Source organism: Hippoglossus hippoglossus, chromosome 24 (genome assembly GCF_009819705.1).
Source record: "Hippoglossus hippoglossus isolate fHipHip1 chromosome 24, fHipHip1.pri, whole genome shotgun sequence".
NCBI lineage: Eukaryota > Metazoa > Chordata > Actinopteri > Pleuronectiformes > Pleuronectidae > Hippoglossus > Hippoglossus hippoglossus.
In genome coordinates this window covers 18,596,877-18,618,948 of record NC_047174.1, presented here as the reverse complement: position 1 = coordinate 18,618,948, position 22,072 = coordinate 18,596,877, and the positions used below count along the sequence as shown (strand labels likewise).

The window sequence follows — 22,072 nt, the reverse complement described above, 5'->3', positions numbered from 1 at the left end:
TTTCCTAAACACATCCTCCTTCTCATCCCTACTGTGCCACGGAGAATAACTGTTACCAGTGATGTCAAACGGAGAATGTGTTTTTTTCTTTGTTTGCAAGGTTCCTAAGTGTTGCTGTGGGTTCCTCTGTACTTGCAGGCAGCAATTACAGCGAGAAGTGTGATGTGTTCAGCTGGGGGATCATTCTCTGGGAGGTGATCACTCGCAGGAAGCCCTTTGACGAAATTGGAGGACCGGCTTTTCGCATCATGTGGGCTGTGCACAATGGTGAGTCACCGACCGCTCATGGTGGGGTTAGGAAGCAAAGGCCACGTCCAGCTGTGAGCCACTGGGAGTTCCCAGATGTGCCCGCACAGCCAGGCCTGCTGGGCGACTGTGAAAGTAAAGAGCCGCACTCCCTGCAGTTTATTTTGTAAAGAGATGGATGAAGGAGAATACTAATGCGACACTAATAATACCTGGGGATAAGTCTGATAATTTTCACCACTGAATCTTCCTGCCTGAGTCATTACTGGCTCGTTCAGCAGCTCACAAGAAACTTAGAATACATTTGGAATATTTCTTTGCTTGACTTGTTTGATGTTATTTGTTCCTTTGGCTGTGTGTGAGCATTTAACAAAATAATGTTTCTCTACATTCAGGTACAAGACCTCCTTTAATCACAAACTTGCCCAAGCCCATTGAGAGTCTGATGACTCGCTGTTGGTCTAAAGACCCCTCTCAGCGGCCTTCTATGGAGGAGATTGTGAAGATCATGACTCATCTAATGAAGGTAATCTGTCCCCACATACTGCTTACCATCTGTAAAGGCTGCCATTAAACTGAAGGGAATGAATCAATAAACCTCACCTAAGCAGTTGAATCACAGAGAGCAGAATAAGAAAAGGTAAAACTTTAAATGTACATGCAGTCTTTAATAACATGGGAAGCATTAACCAGTTTTAAGGAATGGTCTTGAGTGAATGCCTTCACTCATACAGCGACTTGAGTAGCATGAGAGGAATGTTGAACAGTGACTAACACTGTCATGTAAATACAACCTGGCTCCGTGTGTAGAGAGGAGAGAGAATCTAATTCTGTGGACTGAACATTAGTTCAGGACAGATTTCACAAAATGATAGAATTAATCAGGTAATCAGAGTTATTATCATACATGTATGACAATACAATAGACTACAGTGCTTCTAATAGCATTTCAGTCTTGTTAGGATGAAATGCTCCTGACCAAAAATAATATTCTTGCCCTGTGTGAGGTTTTTCCTGCTTTGCTTTCGAGCCACAAACAAACTGAAGCGAACAAAAGTTTGATTGACAGCTTTCACACAAGCCTAAACCAGTTGAACACAAAAAGTCTGTGTAGTATTCACACCACAACACAACACCTAATTGCGTAACACACAGGCTTGCCTGCTTGTTCAATCCAGTTGACAAAAACACACTTTCACCCAATGTGATTTATTCCAATTTCCTTAGCATCTAGTACACTGGACAGAAAGAACTGAAGTTTATTATTAGTTATTGTTTTGGACACTTTTTCATACAGTGAGCTTGGATAAAAATATTTGTTGAATCCAGCTTTACCTGCCCTTCGTTCTGACTTTTTGCAGTACTTCCCTGGATACGATGTACCCCTGCAATATCCATACCAGTATTCAGATGATGGACAGAGCAACTCTGCAACTAGTACAGGTACAAGAGATTTTGTCAAACTTGTAACAGTGGTTATCAGCATTGATAGAACAGTGGAAAAGAGTCACTGCACTTTTCTTATTTTAGATACCTCACAGTACAGAAAACAATACTGGAGCATTACAGTTGCAGGCTGTAAACATTACAAACAAGAGTTTGGTTTTTAAATGAGCAAAAGTTGATTATGTCCTGTTTCTTGGGAATAACAGGTTCGTATGTGGACTACACTGGCACCAGCACAAGCACCAAAAGTGATGTAAACATGGAGCGCAGCGATTCTCAAGGGAGCAACGACACAATCAAGATTACTCCTCAGTTTGCACCTTACTTCAAGCCAAAGGTACGGCCGTCCTTCCCAGTCCTATCAAAACCAAACATTGTCATTTACAGCAAATATAAACAAAGAAAATAAAACCTAAATATGAAAAACATCTACTGGAGTGAGTTTTCTTCTGCTGTTTTAGGGAGACCCGTTGAGGAGTCTGCCTCTGTCCAGAGGAGGCAGCGTTGAGAGTCTGCCTTCACGGACACAGTGCCTGGCATCATCTGAGAGCAAAAGAATGAGTGCTGACCTTTCAGAGCTGGAGCCCAAGATGCCATTTGCACCTGCAGGTAATGTCACACATTACAAAGCACAAAGTTTAACGTCATGAAAAGTAAGAAGGGAGCCTATGAAGGGACATTGGCATGATGTTAGTTTCTTACAATTTTAGATTTTATAATTATTGTGATAAAACATGTATACATGAAAGGCATGCAGCGTTATGGTCGAGGCGAGCCTTGCTGGAATGAGGCCTTTCTGAGTCCGCAAGAAGCTGCTACCCCAACACCTGAGTCAGATTGTTTGTCATGTGCTTACATTGCTCTGAGGTAAAGATTGGTCTCTAAAAACATCTGAGCCAGGCCCAGCTGTCAAACCCCCCCCCTTCGAATGCTCTGAGAGAAAGAAACGGATTCGCCAGTGGTGTCATGATGAAATTTCACCTCAGGAGTTCCCTCGTATAGTTCTGATTTAAACTTGATTACAGCACAGCACAGCACACAGTTTATGTCTATTTTTTGTTTTGTTGATTAAATTTATTTATTTAAAAGAAAAATTTCATTTCATGAGAGAGTTTGTGTAATTCATGCATGCTGTTGTCTGTTGCTATAGTGCAGTGGCTGCACAGTGCCTGGAATGGACGGGGTGCATGCTGCCCTTGCACATGCACTGTATGCTCTGCATGTGTGTGGCCTACATTTCCAGTCCAGTCCAGCTGTGGGCTCCGTCCCCCCAGTTTGTCTCAGTCTGCATGCTTTTTGTGTACGCAGCTGTATGTGTGTATGTTTTTCCGCAGCACGCCCACAGTATAAACGAGGCCACCGTAAAACGGCATCATACGGCACCATTCTGGATGTCCCCAAGATCGTCATAACAGGTACCACTGGACCACTGGGCTTCCTGATGACTGGGTGGAGCTGGCTTGGCTCAGCCTGTAGGTTGCTGTGCTCCTGTGTGTCACTCCATGTTATGCCCCTCACAGAATTTCCATTCCTATTAAATTTGTCACTATAGACACAATAATGAGAAATTTCGGATAGAATCGAGCAGGTTCTGGAGTAACACACATCAGAGTTGCCTTATGTCTTTGCCCTCTGTGATTCCTTTATTGGGCAGAGTTGAAATTGGAGCTTTCTCATCTGTTATCACCTTTATTATCTAAAATTTAGTGGCAGCTAATTTATCCTCCTCTGAGGCTAATGAACCTTCCATTTAGAATTTCATTAAGAGCCAAAAGCTGACTTGAGGAAATCCACATTTCGTCACATCAGGTGTCACAGATGAGACAACTCCCTAACTCATGGCCCTGTCATCTCTCTGGCTTGGCTGCACTGGATCATGGACAGCAGGAGTAAACCACAACACACCACTTATCTGTATTTGAGCTTGTCCTTGCCTTTCATGCACAGAGGACAGTGAGGAAGCATGGCATCCCCCCCTCCTCCTCTTGCTCTCTTAACATCCATTAACTTTGAAAAAGTCATTTTGATTAATCTCTCTCAGATTGAAGGTCAGAGCTATTATTACAAGCAGAGATACAGATGAAAGGACTGGGGACAGCTCTGGATGACAGAAAAGGTTTCTTTTTTGGATCCGTGTGAGACGCGTTGAATAAGAGACTAATCTAATCCAGTGACTAAAGGAGTCAGCTGTTGCATGTTATCCAAGTAAGAGCACTTTAATAATTGCATGTACACATTTGGACATCAGGCCTTTCTTCCCCAGCACTCATATCCCTGGCAGACGTTGAGTATTGGTAATGGATTACAAAGTCCACTGTTGGGTATGTACCTCTGGCATAGGGTCCTGGTAAAATGTTTTAACAGGGAAGTAACAAAATATATATATCTAAACATTAAATGGCAGCTTTTTGGCTGTAGTTCTCTCTAAAAATGTCCTATTCTGATAAGCGCTACAGTCTCTACAGTCAAGTTAAATTCACCATAAAACGAGCTTGGCCACATTCTCAGTCTTTGCCAGCAGAAATCCAAACATTCTACTAACATATTGCATTTGTCATTCGCATGGAGGGCTGCACCGATCGATTATTTTTTTAAACGATTAATCCAACCATTATTTTTTCGATTAATTTTTCTATTAATCTAACAATTATTTTTCATTATTGATTAATATAATAATTTATCCAAAATAAATCTCCTCAAACAAAGGTCCGAAACATCATAATGTCTAAGATCGTTATGATTCAGTGCCATATATTTTGAAGTAGCCTGGTAGTTATATCAATGTCTTTATGAAGTCAAAAACTGACCAAAAAAACTAAAATAAAGAAAGTACAATTCAATAGTATTTCAACAATGTTTATTATGAATTTTCACACTGAACTGGAGGGTACTCTAATACTAATATAAATGTTATTTTCTCATTTCAAGTGAAATAAGGTTTGCATTTAAAAACAAAATAAAGAGCTTTGGCATCTTAAAATAGTGTTTAATTTTAGAAGAAGAAAAAAGATGTAGTCTGCGTATCCTGGTTTTTTCTTTTTCTTAACTACATTTCACATATGAACAATCTCAACAAATATTAACAGCTTTAACACTTTTGTCTTTGTTCCCACTTTCCCTTGTTTAATAACAGAAGTAAATTCTACTGTGTGCTGCCAGGATTTACTACAGTAAAGACAAAAATGCTGCGCATGTGAAAATAAGACAACCGTAAATACGAGAAAAATAGTTCAGGATAAAATAGAAATACTCCGTCAAAATCTAATAATAGGTCTGGGTCCGTATAGAACGGCGTCTGTGTCCGGTCCGGACCGTGGTCCACCTATTGGTGACGATGATGAATTAGTACAGCAGCAGTCTGAGTTTATTAAATGGTGTGTTTTAATGTATTGGTTTAATGGCAAACAACGCAGGTTGAGCATTGTATTGGAAATCTTGCAACAACAGCAGATCCAGATGAGATCCAAGAAGTTTTTTGTGTTTTTTATGCTTCCTTGCAGCCAGTGGCCGGAGGCATTATGTTTTCAGATTGACCGTCCGTCCATCCCATTCTTGTGAATGCGATATTTCAAGAAGGCCTTGAGGGAATGTCTTCAAATTTGGTATAAACGTCACTTGGACTCAAAGATAAAGTGATTAGATATTGGTGCCTGGAGGTCAAACGTCAAGGTCACAGTGACCTCATGTTCCTGTGAATGTTTTATGTCGAGACTGCCAGTAGTAAATTTCCTTACATCTGGCACAATTCACTTTTGACCTGATTATAATTTTATGGTCATAGATCACTGTGACCTCTCAAACACATGTTTTGCCTTGTGAATGGAATATGTCAGGAATATCTCAAAATTAAAGGGATAGTTCACCAAAACATGAAAATTCACTCATTATCCACTCCCCACTATGCCGAGGGTGACACTTTTGGAGTCTCAGGGGTAACATGCATCCATACTGCTTGTGTGGTGTCATCCAAGTGTCCAGAAGCCCCGACTAGGATGACCCCACACAAGCAGTATGTAGGCATGTTGTGTTTTTTTCAGTTTTATTATGTCTGAAGAAGGGGAAACTTTGGCTGCAACACTGTTTACCCCCTTTGAGTCCACAAGTGTTTTGTGGACTCAAACACTTCCCCCACCCCTCCATTGGCATATATGTCAGTAAGGCTGGGTGATAAAACGATAGAGATAATTATCGTGATATCACTTTTCCTTGATAGAAATTTAAGAACTCATCCCATCCAAGTTTTGGCGGACAACACGAACAGCCAATGATAATGAGAATCAATCGTGGCTGGAATAAAGTTACACCAACATCAGGTTAGGTTGACGCACACAGCACAGAGCGTAGGAGGAGGAGCAGCACACGTGTTAATGTTTGGGCTCCTGCACAGAGGTGGACGACTCTGCATTGATGTAGTGACTAAACATAAATGTAGCAGGTTTACACCGCTGAATAATTATAACCAGCGCTGCTTCAGGACAGACAAACATTTAAGGTCCAGTCATGTGTCGGAGTCTGCTTGCTCCTCACTCCCCCCCTGACATGCGTCACTTTACACTTTAACAATGAACACCATCACTGATCACAAGTTATTAGGACACGTACAGGACTGATGTTTACTTTGTGTTGGATTTATTCGCTCCAGAGTTTATGAGACACATGTTTAAACCTGCTACACAACACGAGACGTAACACAGTCAGGACATCAGGGTTAACCTGATCCGATCATCGATTGATAACTATTTTAGAATATAGGACTAGATGGTGAATATCCCATGTGATTATCAGTTTGTGTGTGAAGTGCTGTGGCGCTGATTTATGTGACGATAAGATAAAACTTTATTAATCCACACACCGGGGAAATTCAGTTGTCACAGCAGCAGGCACGTCAGAATCTGGTAAACAACAGAATAAAGAAGTAGAAAAAGGCAATATTAAAAAAAGATATAATAATAAAAATGCAGGAACATTGTATACTCCTTCTTTTACTCTAGTGGTTTGTATTAATTGTTATAAGTAAAGTGCAGTGGCACAGGATGATTGTACAAGCAAGTAAAATCTGTTTTGTGCATAAGAAAAAACTTTTGTACATAAGAACACTGTACATAAACACAAATGTGCAAAAAAAATATTTTCTGGTTATTTGATTTATATCGCGATATATGTATCAATATCGACTGACATGGAAACAAATATTGCGATAAAACCTTTTTCCATATCGACCAGCTCTAGTGGTGAGTAGATAATGAGTGAAAAACTTTCCCTTTAAGGTCACTTTGGCCTCCAAAAACATGCTTTTGGCCTCTTGAATGTGATATCTCAAGACTGCTTACGGGAATTTATTTAGCTTTTGATCAGCTGTCACTTGGACTAAAGATAAAGTAATCACATTTCAGAGGTCAAAGGTCACAGTGACCTGTCGTTATATAAATATGGAATAAAAACTATGTAGAAATATTTAGAAACTGCACTGGTTGGCAGAGGCATACAACCGCAGTGCGGTAATTCTAGTTTTAGTGTGTGTCTTTGTGTTTTGTTGTCTTCATTGTGTCGTAGATAGAGCTTCTATACAGCTTAGACAGAGAAACCCAGCAGTCTGTGTCTGTTGTGTGAGTAAGTGTGCAATGATCAGTTCTGGGTCATGCAGAGTTTGGAAAATACACACCCTTTCGGGGAAAAAGCTAATTGCTGCTAAACAAAGTATAGGAATGCTCATATTTGTTATTTTTGTGTTTAGTTCTCAGTTAAACAGAAAAACTACAGAACCAAATTGAAGCATTTGGTAAATTCATTTATACATATATTTTAAACTCATAAAAACATCTTCCGATCCAGTGATGATATTTGACTCCAGATTCATTAACTATGATCCTGCTTGGGAAAAAAAATAAAAAACTATTATTTACCACATGATCACTTGATTGACATTCACTTTTGTTATGAGATCAATAATAAAAATTGGGAGGAAAATATGGGCTTCAGGGCTGGTAAATTCCTATAATACAACTTCAAGTGTAAAGCAGGTTTTATGTTTTGACGGCAGTTCCTGTACAGGTGAGAGCTCAGGGACGTTAGTTTCACCCTGGTGTTCCGCCGAGCAGCAGGCAAACAAGTGATAAGTCAGTGCGGTACCTGCCAGGTCCTGGGGACCTTGTCCTCACCTCACCACTGCCCTGTAACCCAAACCAGCCAGTCAGTGCAAACCAATCATATAAGCAGGCTCAGCTATTTCTGTGGATAGATTTGCTCTTCAATGACTGATGTGTATATTTGTCGTGCACCGGCAGTGCAGCTGAGTTCTTGGAGCACTGCGGTTGCGTTCCAGCCATGCCGCAGCACATGTCGACAGGCCAGAATGTAAATGGTTAAATCAGTGCAGCTGTTCCCCGTGGGTCTGGATGCTCCCCTACCCACCAGCAAACACCAGAATCGATCCCCCACAGTTACTAACTTCGAACTGTTCTTGATTTCATTCTCTCCCCTGCCCCGTCCATCCCGTTCACAGCCACGTGTGAGTCTCAGAGACGTCGCTCCGTGCAGGATCTGCCAGGCATCAGCACAGAGTCCAACCAGGTAAGACACAGTCGGGCAAAAGAAATGAATGCGAGAACTGCTCTCTTGATGGTTAGAGTGACTTATGGGGCAGGGAATTGACATTAGTCTCATTTGAATATTTTTTAGCTACAGCTGCTTTTTACATTAGGAAATGTACTAAAAGAGAGTATGTTTATATGTATTACAATGTCCCATCTGTTTCTCTGCCTGTGCAGACAGGTCAATATATTTTAAATATCTATATAAAGCGGTTACCATCACTGTTTTATTATTGACTGACAGTGACACTGACTTATGGGGGATTACTTGTGACTTGGGGCAGACACCTGTTGGTGAGCTTTCTCCAGTTTCCTTATGAGGCAACCGTGGAATTCGCCCTGGAGCATGTGGTATCCAATCTGAAGTTAGTGTTTATATCCTCAACCATGACACTCGCCCGCAGGGTGGAAAGTGTTGCCCAAGTCACTGCCCATCCCCCCTGACGTTCCAGCATATCCAGCAGGAGGCTCAATCAGCCCACCCATCCATTGCTGCACTGCAGTATGGTTCTATTGCTATGCGGTAAAAGTTAAGAAAAGGTTTTCAGGCACTTGTCTGACACAAAACATTGGAATAACCTGGAGAGAAGAGGCAGAGGCAGCTGGTGAACCTGGTGTGTGTTCACGTGGTTGTGCCGTTTATTTCCTGTGTACTTCCCTTTGGTATGGCATTGACAGCTAGCATGGCATGCTAGAGCCAGAGCTGGCTATGTTGTGTGTCCTGAGCACGAAACTGATTTGTTGTTAGGATGATCGCACCATTACCAAGTGTCAGACACGCCCAGTATCGCTGACACTACAGGAGAATTTCTGATTTGTCCCTAACAGCTCTATTTATTTGTTTTCCATTATGAAAATGAACAACAACAGCTGTGAAAGTGGGTCAAACCAATGATAACCTGATCAGTGCACAGTGACTTAGTATAATGACAAACACCTGCCCATCAACAATAGCAGCAACACACTGGTTTAAATTTAACATTTCTCTCAGTTTACATAAACTGTCTTTTACCTCTGGAAGTAGACATGTGAACATTCAGCTTGTGTGTGAGGGATCTGTGCAGTTTCATGACGGTTATAGACCGACCAGAGACCTGCGTGCAGCTGCTGTGTTCACTGTTGACTTCCTCTCCTCCTGTGAAGCCTCATGGAGGTTTGACTGATGCTGTCTTTTTTTTTTTAAGTGTTGGATGCATTCTGGGTCTGGAGAGAGAAATCCTTGGGGAGATGTGTGATTGATATGTCAGAGCCAGGAAAATGAAGATATTAGTGGAGGAACAGCACAGTGCTCCTCCACATACAAACACTCTGACACACACTCTCACAGTTTCTCAAATAAGCTCCTCGGCTTGAAGCATTTCTCCTGCTTTCCCAAACATTTGTCTCCATTTGTTTAGAAGAAAATCCACAGGGCTCTAGAAACAAAAAGTTCATTCAGAGTTCACCATAAGGACTTTGTACAAAAATGCTATCGCTAAGGAAGATAGATTGTGCTGTGTTGTTTGTGGGATCAATCTGACCTCCGGATTCCCAGCGGTGTGTTTATGTTATTGATTATGGGTTTTCTTTAAATTTCATTTGGTACCATTCTCTTTCCTATGATGGGATCTAGAGAGACACACTCAAGACTTAAATGTGGGTAACATTTGATATTTCTTAGAAACAATGCTCTTTAGTTCCTAAGGGGTATAACTAGTTATTCTTTACTATGCACAATCAATTATTTTCTTCATTTAAATCTCAACTACACCCCTGTGAAGTTGATGACTGTATCACTATCACAGAAATATAAAAGCCTGTCTCAAAAGTGTACGATAAGCTGATTGGTGCGCTGGATTGTTTTTTTTTAACGGCCTAGATCACATGTTGCTGCTGCAAGTCTTAAGAGGCTGTGATTGGCTTCCCACATGACTGACTGTGTGTGTGCGTGTGCGTCATCTTGCAGGGGAGCAGGAACAGCAGCAGGTCTTCCAGTCCTAGTGTGAGGATGATGCCACCTGATAAGACGGGCAGCAGAGGTTACTTCTCCCCTGAGGATCCCACAGGTACTCACAACAACATTACACCAGAGTGAATGTCAACTGTACCTACAAAAGAAAAGTAGAATGAAAACATTGAATATGTCTACATTTTCCTCTGTTTTCTTCATGTCTTTAAAAATGAAATAACTTGACAACATGGTCAAACTATGTGTATATGGATTTCCTAACTTGTTTTTTTATCATTCCAGTTTCTGCACAGGCGTAAAAGCCTTACGCCTGTGCAGAAACTTTAGTGTATTAATACTATACACTAATAAACATGATCCAAAGGATTTGTAATGTTTCAAGTTCCGAGCACAGAAACGCAGGGCAAGGAGCTGCTCATGCTAACACCTTCTGCGTAGACGGTGTTTCCACTTCCCAGCTACAGTATGTAATCAGCGGTAGCAGCAGTAGTTTTCTATCAGTCCTCCCTATGAATGCTTTCTTACATGGTCCTGCGTTTTGACTCTACGTTCAGCCTTATACCCAAGTGGAAGTCATGAGAAAATGGATTTGACGCATCAAATGATAACAACAACAGTCCTCGCTCGCTCTCTGTCTCCCTCTCTCTTCTCAGACACCAACGGCTCAGACAATTCCATTCCCATGGCGTATCTCACCCTGGATCACCAGCTGCAGGTACAACATCCTTTCAGCCTCCAGCAAACACAACAGTCGACCATTATTTTGTGTGTTACATTTGAATACTGACAATTTTAGTTATGTCCTGGTGGTGTTGCAGCCAACCTCTTTCCTCTCAAACATGAATTTAAGGACACTGTAAATTGCTGGTAGCATCTGGATTACAAAGGGACTGTCCCTGAAAAGGTGGCGCTTATGTGAATATACATACACACTGTAAATCAGTGAGGTGTGTTGTCCTCTGCTCAGGCTCCAGCTGCAGTGATGCACAAGCAGACCATTTAAGTCGATTAACAGCAACGTGCTGTTGCATGTGTTTCTGTGTCTGCAGCCCCTCGCTCCCTGTCCCAACTCCAAAGAGTCCATGGCTGTGTTTGAGCAGCACTGCAAGATGGCGCAGGAATATCTGAAGGTGCAGACAGAGATCGCCCTGCTGATCCAGAGAAAGTAAGAACAAAGCAGCCACTTTTCCTCTTCTGTTCTTTTTGTGTGTTTGGCTTTCATGTGGAATCAAATCAGTTCACTTGAGTGCATCACCACTGAAGGGAAAAATGTTCTACTCTGTGTGCGTTGTCACAAGTTGAGCAGAATAAATGTCACCACGCCACGACAACTTAACATTATCTTAATGCGGAGCGGTGAGAGTAGAAAAAGTCAACTGTTGGCAAGCACCAAATTTAGCAGACAAATCCAAGGCAGAAGCCGCACACACAACAAGTGTTTGACTAAACAGCTCATCTGGTATTTATAGAACATGATGGAATCAGCATTTTCTACAAAGATCACTGCTGCGTTCACACATCCTGTCTTTACTCTGGATCTGCATCCAGTGGTTCAGTGTTTCTGTCCAGCACTTCACTGCTCTAAAGGCTGTTGTTGTTTGTGTAACAACAAGAATCAAGTAAGAAAACCAAACTGCAAAGCCACGCGGCTTTGCTTCGCCATAGGAAGCAATAGATTTACTCGCTCCCTCGCACACATTGGGAGGGAACGGCAAGTGGAGGTCTGCCACTGATACATTTGCTATGTGATCAGTGAAAGAAAAGTACTTACATGTGAGAGAACTGCATCGCAACTCTGAGGTCTGACAGTCTGCATGGACAGTAACAACTTTATGGATGATACACAAGCGCAGGAGCATGCATGCGGCAAATAACAGTGCACACAGTTATACGAGGCTGCGATAGAGCAACAGACCAACTGAGAAGTATTTTATGTTATGATTAGAAGTGTAAAAAGAATTTGTTTCATTACGAAGCTGCTGTGGGACAAATTAGAAGTCTAGATCACTATTGGGGAAACGCTGCCTCAATTTAACCTTATTGGATGGCTTCCAAAATCCCAATGGCTGATACAGTAAGTGAAGAAAACCAGTCTCAAATGTAATGATGATGATGATGATGATGATGATGACTCCTGTGTGTGCAGGAAGGAGCTGATTGCTGAACTGGACCAAGATGAGAAGGACCAGCAGAACACATCTCGCCTGGTGCAGGAGCACAAGAAGCTGCTGGAGGAGAACAAGAGTCTGTCCACGTACTACCAGAAGTGCAAAAAACAGCTGGAGCTGATACGAGTCCAGCAACAGAAGAGACAGGGCACGTCCTGATGAGACACATTATGAACCACTACTGTCCCTCCCTCCCCTCCGTTGACCGCCCCCCCCACGCTCCCTCCCCCCTGCACTACAACACCCCCCCGCCCTCATGCTCTGCTCACACACACTCACTCACACTCGTTTTTTCCCAGTCCAGCTTTGTCAAGAGACCTGCAACTCTACTGTGTCCTGCATGTTGCATTTAGACCTGTCCTCCTGTCCGGCAGGGAGACGTCCACTGTACATACATTTGCACATGGTTGCAGTGAATTCTGGGACACCGCAGACCAAACAGTCACTGCCCCCCACCCTGCTTCCGCGCTCCAGGACCGACCGGTGGGTCAGCCGCAGCGCTGTCCGTGGATGTGTGATGGGGGGCAGACGAGCGCGGGCTGGGGGCGTCTCTTTGCGTTTGCTCTCAGGGCGTCTTGGGTTTGCCCGGTCAGTGTGTGTCCACTCCTCATTGGCTGACAGCCGCACCGTCCTCCACAATGTGAAAACCAAGACAGAAGGCTTCTCAGCAAACAGTGTGAAACCGTGTGCAGGTGTTTCAGAGAAATGAGGGGGTTTGAAACCAGCTCTACAGTGTGAACATGGAATCCCTGTTATGCAAAACACACACTCTCCTCAAATCACCGTATTTATCTCCCCCCTTCTCTCATCATGAGCATGAGCCCGTCCACAGGTTTACTTCCTCCAGCTGATGTGTGCAGTTCACACGGGGATGCACTTGATGTCAGACATCACAGTAAAAGGATTCTCTCAGCGTTTGTGTGAACCTGAAAAAAAAAAAAAAAGAGTCTCGAGCTATGGATTCCCTTTTTATTTTGACTTCAGTATTGTTTTTGCGTGTCGATGTTTTTGTCTTTTCTATCAGTAGTTCACTTTGTATGATAGCTCTTGTGTCATGTTTTTCCGTTAGGACATATTTTATCTGGGAATGCCCCTAAAGGCTAAGTAGATGGGCCTATAATTCCCTATACAGAATCTAGTTTGTTTTTAGTTCACATGTTGCCTTAGGAGTTGCCTGCATTTTAAGTGCTTGTTTTATGTAACATTTAGTGGGGACGAACGCTTGAAAAAATCATGATGGACATTGAATGGAAGGAGGGGACTGAGAGGAATGTACGTCTGTAAGATGATGGTGTAAAAGCTTCACATCCCAAAAAGTGGCAAGTACTCAAAAAAGAAGTATTTGATATCAATTTCTTGTCTTGTTCTCTCATCTCTTAAGTATTTTTGCACAATCGCTTCTTTTCCTCTGGTTATGTTCAAATTTTATTTTTAGAGTTCAAGAATTGACGAGTCTGAATCATGAAACTGCGTCTGTACAGAAGGAATCTTCAGCGATTCCCCTCCGATCAGTTTTCTTGTTCGCTACCACACAAACACACACAGTGTTTCCTGAATGTTTGGGAAATGAGGTACAGTACATGACAAAGAACAAGGCATTCTGAAATAAACTGAAGGGTGAAAAGGTGTTTTTGTGTAAATGTTTGGCTCTCATGCATGTGTAGTATACTTACTGCAATATGAAACTTGGAATTTAATTAACCAAATTGTGATGATCATGAAAATCAGACTTCTTCTCTTTTTACACATTTTGTTGCGTTTGGATGAAACAACCATTCTACTCCCTACAACAGTAATGTGTCATTTTCACACAGTTTACATCAACACCAAAGTTTGTTTTAAGCACTTTGGCATTAGATTACAAGCTTGATTCCACAGCATTCCGGATTAAAGCATCTTTCACATTGTATCAAGTAACAATGTTAAATGCTAATGTAGCTAATGAGCAACCAAATATGAAACATCGTCCCATATCCCTCCAGATTTGACCTATCCACTGTTCAGCTGCTGATCAGTTAGAGATCTGTGAGATGAAAACAGTTTGTTAGATTCTCTGTCTTTATGTGACGTACGATCCTGGCTCTCAGCAGTACAACATGATTCTGTTCATGACAGCTTTTGAGTGACCCTCACATCTTAAGTAGTTTTCAGCAGTAGGTTAGTGTCTTGCAGGGAGTCATGAGTGGGTGGGGGCACCCACAGAAAGAAAATGGGCTTAGGGTTAGGAAGAGCAAGTCAACACAGGTGCTTTCTGGAAAGACATTTTATTTTTAAATGCAAAGAAATGTCCAAAATACTCAAAACAGTAATGTGGCAAGCACTAACAAAGGAGAAGTGAGAAGTACAAACTTACCTGACAGCTAGGAAACCTATCAAGGCTGATCCAGGCCATTCTGACACATAAGGGATAAAACACTGACCAAAACCTGTCAGTACAGCATCACTGAACACAATGGTGAGAAAGTACTATCTCAACGGTATCAAAACAATTGTGAAAATGAAAATAGTAAGTAGACACCTCTGCCCTCCCATCAAGCAGGGGGAACATGGTACGGTCCAATTAGTGAGCTGTAGTATTTAATGATCTGAAGCTGCAGGGACGACTCAGCACAAACCCCCGGAACTGGTAACCTCAAAGAAAACTGAATTAGTTTTTTAATGAAAAATCAACTTAACTGAATAAACCTAAATAAATGTGTGTACTCCAAATGATATTATGTGAGTTAGGGTTAGGCTGCTCATGGAATACACAGGTCCCCCCCCCCCATGTAGCTTTCAGTTAAAAAACTTTTATTCCACAAATGTCACAAACAGGTGTTAATTTTGTCTTTGCTGTATAAAAAACTGTAAGTAAGAATGAAAACTATGTGACTCCACAGCTCTTTAAGCTTCCTCCATGCTTCAAGGATTAAAGGAACATTACACAATTTTCAAGAACTGAATAAAATAGGTATATGATGTTGAAATCAAAGTCAAATTAGGCACAAAAAAAACAACATTCTTATGATTAGTCCACTGGAAATATTTCAGATATCCAAAAGCTACAGTTTGAAGTGAACATCTTCTAAGAACAATGTAAGAGCAAATGAGAAGTGTGTGCAGCCCGCCACACACTCACACACACACACACATTTTCACACTTCATGGGCAGGGATCCCCGTAAAGTATGGTGTGAATAATTGTCACTGCTGTACAACACACACACTCTGCCACACACAGGAAGTATTAGGCCTATAGGTCATGTCACACTCACCATGAATGGGCTCTCAGATTCCACAGGTGGCACAGTGTGTGGACGTGTGCAGGGCACGGTGGGGTTGTGTATGTCAGTGTGTGACTGCGATTGTGTGACTGTGAGTGGGACAGCCAGTGACACAGGAATACATGTGTCACGCAGCAAATAAACATTCCTCCACTGCTGTGCCAGAGCTGAACCTTCACTCACTGTTCAGTATTTTTCTACATCCGCCAAGGTTCTGTGTTTGTCTGTGTTTGTTTGTTTGTCTGTTATTTGGCAGAAATCCGCAAACATTACTGGACATTTACTTCAACACTTGTGGAATGATGCAATATGGGTCAGGAAAGAGCTCAGGATCAGGGGGCGGATCCAGGATCCCCCCCCCCCCCCCCCCCCCCCCACACACACACACACACACACACACTTTCTTTAACATTGTGACATTTGTGTTTACCCTGATATCTATGAGGATTTATGACATATTTAAAATTTGGATCTAGTGAATTTAAATGTGGTGTCAGAGGGATGCACATTCTACTTCCTTTTGTACAGTATTTGTAGATAATGGCCCATGAAATTTTTCTCAGAAATGTTTATTTATTTGTTTTCTGAATTATCTGAATCTTGATTTGTCATATTTCAATTTATTAAAAAAACAAACATACATTGTATTATTCAAAAATGCCATCCACTCAAATCCCGAGTTAGACAGATTTGCATATATACATTCGGATGAGGAGTGTAAACATTCATCCCAGCCAGACACATATTGCTGCAGCTCATCACCGACTCGTCTGTTTGATTTGATTAAATATAGACTCCATCTCTGTTGACAGGTGAAATTATCCACATGTTTATGTTGTGTTGCGTAAACTCCACACTTTGTTTGCTCATAATTCATGTGGATCTCGGGCCTGGACCGTTGCTGTTGCTGTACTCGTGCAATGTCAATATATTCTACTGTTGGTTGTTTGTGCCCAAAGTCTTTCTGTCATCACAGCTCTGTTTACAGGAGGACGTTTGCTGGCATGTGATCTCCCGTGGAACATGCACTGGTTTGAAGTCGCACAGTTTTTCAACCAAAACGCTTCATCCTGATGGAACCGATTTCGAGCTCCGTCTCAATTCAGGAGGTTCATTCTTCAGAAGCTCCATTTTAAGAATGATTGTGTCACAGCATCAGGTGGATCCGTCGTGGCCCCACCCATCCCAGAATTCATTGCACTTCAGGGATGAACCATTTTTCAAAAAGATTATGGTGAGCCGATGAGACGTCCGATGGCACGGTGTAAATCCTCTGTAGACAGACCATCTCATTGTGGTTCAGCCCACGCAGCCCTCGAAGACCGCGTCCTCATGAGGATGCAGCCTCTGAATAGAGACATGGCGTTCTGTGGTCTTGCCAGGTTAATCATTCACCGATGTGCGTTTGGATAATTGTTCTCGTCATCGCATGAACCAAAGGTCAAAAGGTTCTTAAAACTGACCAGTCCATATTTGGAATACACATCAGACCAGTTCATCATCCTCTGGGGACCATGAATGTCGGCCAATAATAATCTAATAACATGATATTTCATGAATAAATGTACCAGTTGATGTAGTTAAAATCCCTTTTATTCAAACAGCTGAAGACTGTATCTTCCAAGTCAAACGTAAGCACAATTATCTGTCTTTAAGAGTTTTTATTCATTTTAAACATGATCACTTGACATAATGTCAAACCCTGCAAGAAGGATGTTTTGATGAGAGGTGGTAATACTGGAGAGAAAGATCAGAGAAGCAGAGTCTTTACTTCGAGAAAAGTTACACACACACAGATCAGGGCCTTCTACCTGTCCATCCAGAGGTGACCGGCCTTTTGCAGTTGTAGATCTGCAACTGAAGTTTGGACCAGACTTCCCCTCGTTTCTATATGTTAGACTTTTTATGAATCATCTCTTTTTCTATTCTTGTCTGCATGCATGTCTGTATGTATATATGGATGGATGGATAAAGTCTTTGTGTATACCTTATCTTGTGTGTTTTACTTGTTTTATCTTGTGTGTTTTAAAAAGTGCTATACAAATAAATTATTATATTATAGTTTCTATAGTATCTGTCTGTTTCTCTTTCTGTGTCTCTCAGTGTTGTGTATGTGTGTGTGTGGCAGGTGTGGCTCGTCATCATTCTCCAGTCCTCCTCCTCCTCCTCCTCTTCCTCCTCCTCCTGCTCGCCGCTCACCTGCTTCCCATCTACAATCAACCCTGCAGTGAATATAAACCATGACTATTCATCCGCTCTTCACCAGATTGTGAATTCAAGTTCTCAGTTTTCTATTTTGCAATTCTAATACTTTGTCCTTTTTCTTCCTGCCCACCTGCCCCAGCCTGACCAGCCTGGTCACTGCCAACTCCCGCTGCCTTCTCCCTCCACTCGTCCCTTCTTATCCTCCAGCTTCACCTGACCTCCCACCCCCGGCCCCACCTTCCTCACCTTCTTTGGGAGAATAAAAACCCTTTAAACCTGCCCCTGTGTTTTGACACCTGTGTCCAGCTCCCTATTGAAATCATCACAATAATGTAAACTCTCAGCAGTGGCTGTAAATCTGTATAAAAACGAGAAGGCCATAAAAATAGATACATTTCTGAGCTGCTTGTAAAGTGTGAACTTTACATGTTTTAGTTGAACTTATATGTCTTTTTCTTTCTAGGTCGTTCCTTTTCTGTGCATTCAAGGTTTAAAAAGAAACAGCGATCAGAGAGGAATTTTGAACGAAATGCAAAAATGTCATTGTGGCCTTGGATCACTGCTACATAACACATATAGAACACAGAGGGGTTATTTATGTGTAGTTTCTGTTGACTGTCAGTTCTTCATCAGCCGACGCTGAGAGGAGACAAATACAGGGCAGAAGAATTGAACACTTTCAAACGAAGCAACACAGAACCACCATGTACAACTGTAAAGACAGGTCCACAGTCCAGCAGGACAAATCCAGAGAGCTGAAGAGGAGCAGAGTTATTCTGAGGGATCAGCTCAGACTCTCTTCGACTGACACACACCTTCCTCCAAAGCAGAGATTTATCGCCACGATAAAAAGAGTTAGAAGAGACTCGCTGTGACGTCCAGGTATCTGAGAACAAAGTCGATGTTCTCACTCTGAAATTGAACGAATCAGAACCTGCAGCAGCAGACACATCAGGACCTGGGTGAGGAGGCCGACATAAACCAGAGGGACAAAGTTCTTCTGGAGGAAATACAGCAGCTCAAAGAAAAGCTGAATGCTGGAGAGACATGGGCCAACAAACTGCAGGCTGAGCTTCAGCACAGGAACAACGCTGTGGGAAACCCACAAGTGGATCAGCTGTAGAACGACCAGCAGCTCAGAGAGGAAGCTGAACAAACCCAGGCCTCTATCGCTGCTCAGAGCACCTGACGAAGATGAACAGTGATGTAAGAGCTGCCCAGAAGAAAGCAGAGGAGCAGCTGCAGGTCCAGTGGAGACAGAAGAGCTCTCTGCAAGACGTTAACTACCACCTACAGCAAAACCTGCAGGACAAGGAGCAGGATGTGACTGAGAGGTTCAGCGTCATGGTCTCCAGGAAGGAAGCAGGAAGTGGTGGATAAAAAGTCAGAGAAGAAGAGGAGCTGGATCGCCAGGCTCCAAATAAACAGCGACTGCAGCATCTCTCTGCAGACTGAAGACTGAGCCCACAGAGCTCAACCCACCATCTTTTCTGTTTTCTTTCTTCACCTTTCTCATCCCCGTCTCCCCACAAAACCCAGAGATGGTCAATTGAAACTTCTGATTCTCCACACAGAAAGAAGAAACTACGAAAATGACAGAGATGACTTAGAAATCATTATGCTTATTTGGGTTCAGCTGTTGTGAGATCATCTCTGACAGAAAAGTGTGTTGATGCCTGTTTTTACAAAGATATGACAAATTCAAAATAAATTCCTTTATTTTGGCAATGACAAAAAAGACAAGGAGTGAAATAGAAGACGTGTCGGCGGTGGCACAAATTTAGATTTATTTAAAAATTTAGATGGTTGTAGAAAAGGTAATTCAACACTTGACGTGATATCTCAGAACTAGTGGATATCTGTCTATCTGTCTGTCAATGTGAAGTATTTTTATATACACTCAAGTGAACAGATGAGGTGGAAGCACCCTGATATTATATATACTTATATATTTATGTGTAGCACATGGAATGTTTCTTTGTTGGTTCTTTCAGAATGAATCTTTCTCCATAAGTGTGTTTTTTTCCTGCACTGTGCCTCTGAGAAAACACAGCTCCGACAGTAATTGAACGTGATCCCCTTCAGCCAGCAGGTGGTGCTAAACATCCAGTCTTCGTCAGCGAGGTTGTTTTTCACAGACAAAGAAGCCAACATATCTTCAGTGTATCAATAGCCAGTATCAGTGTGAGGCCTCATTCTGTCATTCTACAGGGCCCGGCCCCGACACACTTTACTGCCTGTGTGTGCACAGCCGCTGCTTCAACGCAAATGATTTATCTCACATAGGAATAGATTGAGTTACATAAACTGCATGATAGTGAGGACCCTGAATCTGACCCGATTGACTGATGACACCGAGAACACAGTGACAAAGGTTAGAAGGCTTCACATTTCAGATCCAAGTTATATGCTGACAAAGACCACTGGGTTTTATTCACTGTCGCTATTTGAAGTTGCAGCTAAATGGGGAACAATGAGTCATTTCATTCTGGAGAAATGATGTAATCTTCCTTCTCCAGCCAGGTTGTGTGTGTGTGTGTGTGTGTGTGTGTGTGTGTGTGTGTGTGTGTGTGTGTGTGTGTGTGTGTGTGTGTGTGTGTGTGTGTGTGTGTGTGTGTGTGTGTGTGCCCTCACTGAACTGGTGGAAATACGGAAGACAAGGGTGGTTGCCAGCTTTGTCCTCAGCTTTTTTGTTCTCAGAAGGACATGTAGTGTTGGCCCGCTGGAGGCTGGTAGGAAGAGCAGGGTGATGATCTGTGTGTGTGTGTGTGTGTGTGTGTGTGTGTGTGTGTGTGTGTGTGTGTGTGTGTGTGTGTGTGTGTGTGTGTGTGTGTGTGTGTGTGTGTGTGTGTGTGTGTGTGTGACCAGGAGAGGAAGGCAACCATCTGGCTTGTGTCATTGTGTATTTAAGCTTTTGATTTTCACAAGGACAGATGAAACCACACATGTTACATTTAACTTGGAACTTGCTTCTTAACATGCTGACGTGTTGAATGTTGTTAATATTGTCATCTTGTTGATGTGCTCTGTTACACTTTTACATCACATTTCATTCAGCTGACGCTTTTATCCAAAGCGACTTACAATAAGTGCATTCAACCATGAGGGTACAAACCCAGAACAACAAGAATCAAGAAGGTACAATTTTGTTCTTCAACTACAAAGTGCTACATGTAAGTGCCATATAAGTGCTACTAAATATAGTGTTTTTTATTTGTTTTGTTTTGTTTTTTTATCCAAGGTATAGTGGGAAGAGATGTGTCTTTAGTCTGCGGCAGAAGATGTGTAGACTTTGTGCTGTCCTGATGTCATTGGGGAGCACATTCCACCATTTAGGAGCCAGGACAGCAAAGAGTAGTGATTTTGTTGAGTGGCTAGCTGGTTGTGAGGGAGCAACAAGCCGATTGGCAGATGCAGAGCGGAGTGGACGGGCTGAGGTGTAACGTTTGACCTTGTTCTGGATGTAGACTGGACCCGATCCGTTCGCAGCACGGTACGCAAGTACTAGTGTTTTGAAACGAATGTGGGCAGCCACTGGTAACAGAGCAGAGGATCGGAGTAGTGTAAGTCAATTTAGGTTAAAGACCAGTCGAGCTGCTGCATTCGATCGGATGACACTAGCAGGTAGACCTGCCAGGAGGGAGATCCAATAGTCTAGGCATGAGATGACCCGAGCCTGGACCAGAACCTGCGCTGCCTCCTGAGTGAGAAGGGGGCGTATTCTCCTGATGTTGTGCAGCATGAATCTACAGGAACGGGTTGTTGCAGTTATGTTGGCAGTAAGGGAGAGTTGACTGTCGAGTGTCACACCCAGGTTCCTAGCAGTCTGGGTGGGGGTTAACATGGAATTGTCAAAGGTAATAGTCAGGTCATGGGTGGGAGAGTCTTTCCCTGGAAGGAAAAGCAGTTCAGTCTTATCAACGTTAATTTTCAGGTGGTGTGCGGACATCCACTGAGAGATGAGAGATGTTTACTTCAGAATAATGGTGAGTGCTACTAAGGGAATCATGTTGGAGTTGGAGCTTATAGATGTTGAAGAGCAAACACCTTTTCAGCAACTGAAAACTGAACAGCAACGGAGAAGAGAAAGACGTTGTCTGTGTTTGTTCCTTCAACTCAATTCAAAAATGGTGTTGAGTCTGACGAAAATGCGATGCTACCAATCGGACCAATCACAGCTCTCGACGCATAGTCACATTTTTGGGGA

General features: G+C 42.5%; 1 protein-coding gene and 1 long non-coding RNA gene across 4 annotated transcripts in view; one reads left to right on the top strand and one right to left on the bottom strand.

Annotated features, from left to right (window-relative positions):
• Positions 1-14,045, top strand: part of map3k7 (mitogen-activated protein kinase kinase kinase 7) — a 22,059-nt gene extending 8,014 nt beyond the window's left edge. For 2 of the 3 annotated variants that reach the window (XM_034579636.1, XM_034579635.1), the window contains exons 8-18: positions 139-267; positions 642-772; positions 1,608-1,689; positions 1,899-2,029; positions 2,154-2,301; positions 3,027-3,107; positions 8,195-8,262; positions 10,228-10,327; positions 10,884-10,945; positions 11,280-11,395; positions 12,377-14,045. In XM_034579636.1, coding sequence (XP_034435527.1) covers positions 139-267; positions 642-772; positions 1,608-1,689; positions 1,899-2,029; positions 2,154-2,301; positions 3,027-3,107; positions 8,195-8,262; positions 10,228-10,327; positions 10,884-10,945; positions 11,280-11,395; positions 12,377-12,557 — 1,229 coding nt within the window. In that variant the 3' untranslated portion in view covers positions 12,558-14,045. The remainder of the gene's footprint in view (positions 1-138; positions 268-641; positions 773-1,607; positions 1,690-1,898; positions 2,030-2,153; positions 2,302-3,026; positions 3,108-8,194; positions 8,263-10,227; positions 10,328-10,883; positions 10,946-11,279; positions 11,396-12,376) is intronic. The other variant, XM_034579638.1, reaches the window with a different exon arrangement.
• LOC117758202 lies at positions 5,816-22,072 on the bottom strand. Its single transcript, XR_004613248.1, has 4 exons — positions 22,062-22,072; positions 17,337-17,343; positions 16,055-16,063; positions 5,816-7,552 (listed from the first exon to the last, which is right to left on the bottom strand). It is a non-coding gene; the product is annotated as an uncharacterized LOC117758202 (long non-coding RNA).